The following is a 9,388-nucleotide window of genomic DNA, read 5'->3' as shown; positions in this document are numbered from 1 at the left end:
GTTATTGATCAATAGCAGGGCGCACAGTTTTTGTGCTGTTGCCGATGCTGCTCGAATCAAAGAGTTTTTGAGACTCTCCCAATTTCTGTGAAGTATGGACAGACCATGTTCTTCAACTCTGACAGCAAACTGTAGCCCAAGGGGTTCAAATCTGGTTTTCCGCCGGCCAATCGTTTGCAGCTAGGAAGATCACTGACTGGTTTTTACCTTGTGTACAGAAACAGAATTTTGCTGGAAGATCCAATGCTCTCCAACGAAGAGAGTATTGTTTAACTGTTTTACCACGCCTTCTAAAATATCCTGCTACTACATTTTTGAACCAGTTTTAACTCTTTTTTCACAGAAGTGAAAGATTGAACTATTGGAGCAGTTGGATGGTGACAATTTGAAACCTTGGAACAACATTTTTTGCGAAGTTTTTGTCGTTTTGTTTATTGAAAACTTCTTTAACAGTGAAAAGCTTTTCATCGGAAAAAATGGAAATTTAATGGTCTTTGACCGCGTGTCACTGAATTAGTAGTTTGTGTTTTCTTCAAACGCGTAGTCAGACGATTAACATTTGACTGACGGTCGGCTTTCTTGTGAAAAATGATCTCGATTCAGTCTTGACAAGACTTGTTTTATTTAATTCTATGAAACATGAAATATACCCTCCTCTTGATATCACCAATATTTTCAAATAATTTAAAGCATTTCATATTAAATATATACTTTGCATATATTTTATTTCGCACTAACATAGCAATTTGATGTATGTGTTTGACTTTCTTTCTTACAGTTTAAGTCAAGTTAAAAAATAAGGTACTCAAAAATAATTCCTTTTATACATTTTTATCTTTTAATACATAAAAACCTGTGTGTTTTTGGGCTGAGTTTTAAATATAATTGCAAATAATTTGGAAAAGTAGATAAAATTTAACTTTTTAAGAAGAAATGTTAGTATAGTTTAATTGAAAATTTTATATTTTTATCTACAGTACAGCCTATAAGAATAGATTAGTAGTAGTTAAGTATATTACACAATTAATCGTTCTATGGGCGTCGGCGTAAAGCAAACTTATGTTTTAAAGAGCATATTTACCTAAAATTTGCGTTAAGTTTTATTTTCCTTACTGCTTTAATCCGTTAAATCTAAACAATTATATATGTTACTTTATATAATTCAAATTTTCTATTGCGTTATAGACTTATTTCTTACTATTGTATTTATGTTCATATATACATATGTATATAGTATATGTATATATATATGGAGCACATAAAATAGTAGCAATTCTCTGGCGTTTGCAAAATGCAACTGAGATAAGAATACAGTTCAGTTGAAGTGCGTTAAAGATAGTTTGATAGATAGTTTCAGAGTGCTGCATTTTGTTATGCGTGATTTAAGTATGAAAGAGCATAGAAAACTGCATTTAAAAATCAAGATGCGAGAACAATATAAGTATTTATATATTTTTAAGAGTTTCAAACAAATAGATGCTTTTGGTTGCTTTTTCAAACGCCATTTATATAAATTTCGCTTGCTGTTAACTGATTTTAGTCGCGCTTTGTGTGTAGGTGTTGATCAACTGTATTTAACATTACTTCCGTCGCGATGTTCGAATGAATCTCTTTTTGTGGAAGGAGTAATACAGTGTCCTTAATGTCGTTATCGTTTTGATTGTAGTCGTTCCATTGGCTATTTTAAGATGGTATACCGAGTGTTTTACGCACTAAACGTTTGGCGATTTCGTTGAACTCTTCGCGTCGTTCACGCCACATTATAGCTGCATCTACATTAGCACCCGATTCTGCATTTGGTTCTGCAATATAAGATATAATAATAATTTATAACAAACCGCCAAAGCAAAAAATATCATAGAACGGACAAATTTTATTTTTGAAGTTACATAAATTTACAACATACCGCAAGTTCGTTAATATGTATGTTCAAAACATGATTAACCTATGCTAAATGTCCTCATCGGTCCGATATGTGGAAAAAAATATTCAATGGTCAAAGGTCGATAAAATTAGTTTGTTGTTGTATATTTATGTAACTTTGAATGTTTATTTTTACCCGACTATTAATATTTTTTTTAAACGAATTCCACGTGAACTCACCAGCCAACATCGAAACCACACTTAGTAGAATTTTTTCAACGCTTTGCACCGGACTCCACCGTTCGGCAGACAACTCGTATCCCATGGGATCATCACCAGGTGCATGTAATATTGATATGCAAACTCGTCCATCGGCAAAAACTGTTAATAATATAATATTTAATATATATAATGCTTTCTAAGTATTCAAGTTTGGAAAGTTTATATTGCTTACTGTTGGGGTGGAACATGTCACAGGTAAATTTCATTTTCGGTGGACTCAGCGGATAGTCTGGCGGAAATAGGAGACGCGCTGGAAATACACCACCTTCGAAGCAAGTTCCTTCAGGGCCACTGTATAGGAGACCGAGAAAGAAATTTAGAAACATTCAAAAATGGAATGTATGTAAATTCATATTTTGACAACAACTTTCCATGACTACTTACGCTATCAGCGCTTCCCACTCGAAAAAATTGTCTTCACTAACTGGACCAGCCACTATGCCCTCTGGTGGGTCCAGGGTCAATTCTGTAAATATGTAACATAATACATAAATAGTAGGTAGAGTCAGGTGTTCGGTTTGAACATTATTTTTATTATTTCATTAAGCAAATTACGCAATTTGTAGTGCAATAAATCATAAACGAACTTTGGAATTTCTAAACTTACGTTTATATTCCGCCATAAGCCTTCTCAGCGCAGACCCGGCCATTTGTCACTCTTTATTTTGCTCTGACAGCAACAGTAACAATCGTCACGCACAATCCCAGAGGTTCACTCGACCCCAAATCAGTCTTCAGCTGTCTGTTATGGTTTCGGCGGAGGCCCGGACGTCTTACGACGTAATTTTTGCAATTTGAATTGTGTTTTTTACGTTTTAAATCGAATTAAATAAAACTAATGCCACACATTTAATTTTTTGTTGTTTTGCGACTTTCTACGAAGATTTTCAGAGCAACTCTTTAGCAGTCTTTTGTTGTTTGTCAGCGAAGTCTAAGTATTGCCAGATTGACAATGTTTGCGTAAAATTGAACAAAACACAATCTTTTTTGTTTTTTTTTTCTGCAAATAATTGTTTAACATGTGGACGAAATATAAAAAAAATATTGGGTTTGTTGTTTTTTTTTATAATATTTCTAATAAAAATAAATGGCTCCTCGACGAAAAAGGTTTTGCATTCCAAATAAGTCTATTTACACAAATGTATATATAAATATGGCAACATACAGTATTAATTTTGCGAAACAGTCATAAAAAGAAGAAAGAAAAAAAGAGAATGTAAAGTTCAGAGAACGTATATTACAGAGAACGTATATTATAGAGAAGGTCCAACAGCGGACAAGCGTGTGAACTGTCAAAAGCTAACAAAATACGATGGGTGCATTTCACCACAGCTAGCTAAGAAGGAGAAATCTTAACAGTGGCGCGTGAACAGAGCTGAGCATTTAATGAAAATTGTGCTCAGAAACATGCATTGCTATTACAGACGTATGTTGGCCTTTTGCTTATATTTTTATATGCTCATATGCCATCTTGTTAATTGATGTGATTATCATTTTGCGTATTTCAATGAATATATGCATAATTTATGCCATTCTAATTAAATTATGCTATTTTCAAAACAATATTTGTAGTTAATGTGCAATTAAGAGTTATTTATTAAAATATTCGTGAACCTTCTCTATAATATACGTTCTCTGAGAATGTAAAGTTATAAGAAAACGTCATTGGTAATTGGTTGTTGTCTCTACTAAAATAACAAAGAACACACATTTGTCAAATAAAAATCCCGCTATTCCGCCGCGTCGCTGAAAAATTTTTCCGGATGCCGTTATAATCAGAAAACTAAGAATTTTATTATAAATATTTATTTTAAGTGCGCGTAAAAGTGTGAAAAAGTGCAAGTGTAGTGTAAGTGAAATGGTGAAAGTGAAGTGCAGTGAAAAGTTCATAAAATGCGTGTGTTTTATATTGTGCAGTCGCATTTGCAAATAAGCGGAGCCCCAAACTTTGTGGAATGCTTTATAGTGTCTAAAAGTTGTGCGGAAGCTATAAATAAAAGTGTTGTGTGTTTCCTGTCCATATAATAGGGTTTTGGTTATAATTTGGTGTTTCCAGCGTAACTGGAAAATAGCAACTTACAATGAAAGGTGAGCTGCACCTGAGGCTGCAATAAGTTGCATGTCATTCAGGTATTATTTTTCTACTTATCAATATGAGAATAACTAAATAATTTCTTACATATTTTCAGGGTAAGTAGTAATATAATGCAACAAAAACCCAGTTGAATTCATGTACATTCCTCATTGGCAGTTTTTATGGTACGCTTCTTCAATTTCAAGACTGTGATTATTTTCACTTTGACAAAGTAAAAATATGGACAGGTTTGTATTTATGAAAATACTTTGACAATCATTTGTTGAAAATTTAAACTAGAGTAACAAAGTTTCAGCAAGTTTAAATAAGTATTTGAATCTATTTACATGCAACTAAGAAAAACGCGGTTTTTGGTGATTCTTTTTTGAACAGACATTTCATTTGATCGTTACCTGCAAACAAATGCAAGAAGGTCGTGTGAATATTTTAAGCCGATCGTCCAGCCCTTTCGAAGAAATTTTGCTTAACGATTCTGAAACCGAGTTTTCGAGAAAAAAGCGATTAAAGTGTTGGCAGCGCTTTTCACTAACTTTAAAATACTTCCATATTTCCGAAATTATTTGCAGGCTCTTAATAAATTTTCGGAGAATATTCTCAAATATACATATGTACATATGTACTTACATTCGACATACATATGTATATGCTAAATGAAAATAATTTGTTTATTTACAAGTTTATAAAATATCTTAATTAATTTTAAATTTTGTATATTCAAGAGCTAAGCTCTGGCTTTTGTTTTTGTTTTCATGGAGTAAAACAAGTGAGAATTATAATGGTTGTCAAAAAAGTCTTGTGGTATTTTCGCTAGTTGGCGCTGAAAGCGCGTAGTTCTAGTTTTATTCGTCGTATCGGGTCAAGCTATACCTTTTTGGAAAGCTTATTTCACGCGCTAACACGTGTTTGATTGATTGTTTCGTTTAAGTCGAATAAAGAGAAAATACGGCATATTTTACAGCACTACTACGGCATAGTAGCAGCCGTAGCATCGGTCAAGAGCTGGGTGTGAGTCATCAAAAGTTCATTTCAATTTCAATAAAAAAAATATTCAATAAAAATACCGCAAGACTTTTTTGGCAAACCATTACTTTTAACAGACATTAAGAAAAAAAATTAAAATTTGTCAGTTTTTTTTAGATAGTTGTAATTGAAAAAACATTCTTCGCTTAAGATCTTGTAAATTATATCTCGAAGGCATACGTAAAATATTATTAAGATCGACTGAAAAGTTCAGGAGAAATCTTGACAACCGACCGAGAAAAATTAGAAATCTTTTCAAAGATGTATCTCCCAAAAATATTACTTGGACAAATGTTTTGAGCATTCAAAACAACATTCCAAATCTGATATAGAATTAAATAAGACATTAAAAAATAATTTTTTTGAAGCCGTGAAACTTGAAATCCATGTAACACCTTATGACAGTTAAAATTCTAGAGGTCGAAGCAGTCTTAACACTTTTTCACATAACCTTAAAATTTATCAAAAATTCAAATATTCAAGTTTTTATTTTTATCTTGTACAAAAAAATTACTTCAGAAAATTTGGTGTAATCCTACCTTCTTAAGTCCCTAACACATTGCACTTAATTTAATTTAAAATAATATTATTTCAACTTTAAATAAAAATACCCCTATTTTCAATCACAAATTTTCACGTAAATTTTTCAGATTTTTTTTAATCGGTAGGCTTTATATTTGTTGTAATCTCTTCTTTCGCCATCGCTATATTTTATTTTTTTATATTCACCATTTGTTTATAAATATATCCCATTAATATATATCATGCAACTTTTAAGCGATCACACTAAGGCACGCCTTCTTAAACGTTTTAAATTAAATAGTGGCAATAAAAATTGCTATGCTTCATAGAAAAAAAAACTACTATACCCGCGAGTGCACTCTCTCTTCATATAGGCCACAAACACAACCCTGTGCAGTGTCTACCTCAGTCCATTTGTGATACGCAATACGAATATAAACGAGAAATTAATGCAATCACTGGACTTACAATATTAAACAAAAAACGAAAAAATTTCACATGACAATAAATGTAATGAAAGCCACAGCGGATGCAGATTTGGTCGAATTGCATAATAGTGTGGGCTGAGATTGCGTGGCAGCCGTTGCAGTTGTTTGCTGCTGCCACAGTGGCTGCCACCAAGGCATTGTTGTATGACGATTGTTGTGGTCGCTATGGAAATTATGAACAAATAATGGATTTATTTCATTACCGTTATGCGAAACAGAGTGTTGGGGGCATAAATACAAAAAAAATATATATACATATGTAAGCATTTGTATGTAGATATCTGCGCAGAAATGCATTTAATGCACCGTTGCGTGTTGTTTGGCGGAACCGGATGCAACGGATGTATTTTACACCATTGCGGGTGGTGTAGGTGCTCTGACAGCGGACATGCCACCAGATAAGGGTTTGTCGTTGCATCAATATGCTACCAGCGCTTTTGGTTGAGCTCCAATCGATTAAAGTATTTGCCACTGCGCTTATTCAATTAAAAAGTGCAACTAAAATTATTTTCCCAATTTTACAATTTCCACGATTTGCATTGCGTTGCACTTTTGTCCAATGCCGGTGCATGCCTCGCCAAATATTGCTGGTGGTAGACAATATTTCTGTGTTGCCACAGGCTTCTGGCAAAACTGGTTTTGATTAATGTACCCGTTTTTGAATTATTTTCAATTTCAGAACCATTATCAACGCCGCCAAATGTGTTCCGCCTTGCTCAGGGCGTTAATTATAAAATCATATGCAATTCGATATCAAATTGTTTATGTGTGTGTATAATTTTTTTGTCCTATTTGGCAGTATATTGGCTGCGAATTGTTTACTGTTAAAGTGGTTACGAAATATTTGCATGTATTTTTACTCCTAGTAATGTGGAAGCGTACATATGTATGTATGTATGTACATCTGCTGAATCATTATCTCCGAAATTATGCAGTATTTATATATTCACTACCGTGCACCAAGGAATTAGTATTTGAGAATATTCTTTTAAAAAAACATAATACATAACCTTATACTGGTCAAATCAAAATTTTTGTATTAATCTAAAGTGTGAACCCTTTCATTTACAGAGTATCCCATAACATATGCACTCATCTTAAATAAAATATAGTATCAATATCTGTCTGACGATATTTAGCCAAAACTGAAGAACGAGTTTATCTTAAAATTTTGTGTTTCTACTAGAAACATGGTTAGGAAATCATGGAAAATCTTGCAGAACTGTTTTGGGAGACTTCTTTATCAGAAACACGAGTTTTTGAATGCCACAAACCAATTAGTGAGGGTCCTGAGGTCATCGAAATTTGCCTCATTAAAAAAATAACAAAAAAACAGATTGAAAATCGTTGTGTTGGTACCAGACCCATCACTTAGGCATTGACTTAACACGTTTGGGTTAAAATTTTAGGTATAAAGCGTGCCGATGCTAGACTCGTACCATAATCATGAATCTTTTGCAAAAATGAAGTCGAGTAGAAGCCGCAAAAGAGATGATCGGCAACGTAGCTGAGGAACATTCATCAAACGCATTATTAATGGTGACGAGACTTTTGAACATGACTTCGAAATTGTTCAAAAATCTATCGAGTGCTCTAAAAATTAACGGAAAAAACAAAATTCGCTGATCCGTCCTTGCCAGGGCTTTTAACAAAAGTAAGTATATGAAAAATTGGATTAAGTGTTGAGAAGCTTGCATTAGTGCAAAACCTATTTTGAAAACATTTATATTAAACTACGGGAAAATGTAGCTTTTTTGTTCGTCCGGGTCAATTTTGATCAGCTATTTATATATAACATTTTTTAAGCAGTTTCTAATTATAATAACCTCAACTAGCTAATGCACAGGTATTCCTGCAGACTCTGCTGCGATTAAAAAGTGTTCCGCAAACGGAAAAAAACTACTCTGTGGAATACTTTTAAACATATCTATACATAATATTTATGTATAAATATATCTATGTATTCATAATTATCTCCTTCTATTTTAAAGCATAAAATGGCGTACTTTCCACAAGCACAAGGTTTCGCTCATAAATATTTTGCAGGTGTTGACCATTTTATGATTAAATTGCGGTTCATTGTGGCACGGTATTTTTTCGCTCTACTCATACATATGCATACACATACAAAAATGCTTTTCATTATTTTCTCTGTCTCTAGAGAATATCCTTGATTTAATGGCATGCATAATGTTATATGTATGTGTATGTACTTTGTGTATTTGGGTTGAGTGATTGCATTTTTATGTATGTATGTATGTACGCGTAAATATATTACAATACTTAAAATACAGCAATTAGTGTTCAATATTCTGGCGTTTAAAGTCTGTACTTGAAAACGCATTTAATATTCAATTAAAACCAATAAAGTAATATAAATTATTATTTTATGTACATATGTACATGTACATGTACATAACGTAAATTACATTTTAATATATAATTTAATAACAAATAAACACAAGAAAAACGTTAACTTCGGTAGCACTGCAGCTATGATACCCTTCACAAACACAAAAGATTCCTTACAAATACTTGATTTAGATCGGTCAGTTTGTAGAATCGTTGTAGAGGGAATCGATCTGAACAATTTCTTTCGAGATTCCATTATTTTTCTTCTCTATTGGCGTTGACACCGCTGACTCGGTTATAGCCGGGTTTACAACAGCGCGTCAGGGCGCCAATTGGATTCTCCACCGGGTCTTTCCAACGTAGTGGAGATCTTCCTCTTCCTCTGCTTCCCCTGGCGGGTATTGCGTCGAATACTTCCAGAGCTGGAGTGTTTTCATCCATTCGATCGGCTTGACCTAGCCAGCTGTTGTCTCTTAATTCGCTGAACTCAACTCATGTGATATTCGCGGTTACCAATGCGCAAAGGACCATAAATCTTCCGCAGAACATTTCTCTCGAAAACTCGTAACGCCTGCACCATATAGCAGGACGGGAATAATGATTGACTTATAGAGTTTGGTCTTTGGTAGTAGATAGAAGATTTTACTTCTCAATTGCCTACTCAGTCCGCAGTAGGAACTGACAAGAGTTATTCCGCGTTGGATTTTGATGCTGATGTTGTTTTTGTTACGACTTCGAAGTTTTGACTATCAACAGTGACGTTGGA

The 9,388-nt window shown here is 33.5% G+C and overlaps 1 protein-coding gene across 1 annotated transcript; it reads right to left on the bottom strand.

Annotated features, from left to right (window-relative positions):
- Positions 1–692: 692 nt before the first annotated feature.
- LOC126758718 (ubiquitin-conjugating enzyme E2 G2) lies at positions 693–3,071 on the bottom strand. The gene is made up of 5 exons (XM_050473080.1): positions 2,753–3,071; positions 2,530–2,611; positions 2,318–2,436; positions 2,104–2,244; positions 693–1,802 (listed from the first exon to the last, which is right to left on the bottom strand). Exons 1-5 carry the CDS (start codon positions 2,793–2,795, stop codon positions 1,684–1,686), a joined length of 504 nt encoding a protein of 167 aa, XP_050329037.1. The 5' UTR covers positions 2,796–3,071; the 3' UTR covers positions 693–1,683.
- Between the last annotated feature and the right edge of the window lie 6,317 nt (positions 3,072–9,388).

Source organism: Bactrocera neohumeralis, chromosome 5 (assembly GCF_024586455.1).
Source record: "Bactrocera neohumeralis isolate Rockhampton chromosome 5, APGP_CSIRO_Bneo_wtdbg2-racon-allhic-juicebox.fasta_v2, whole genome shotgun sequence".
NCBI lineage: Eukaryota > Metazoa > Arthropoda > Insecta > Diptera > Tephritidae > Bactrocera > Bactrocera neohumeralis.
The sequence above is the reverse complement of the archived record's forward strand: the minus strand, read 5'-3'. Positions and strand labels throughout refer to the sequence as shown.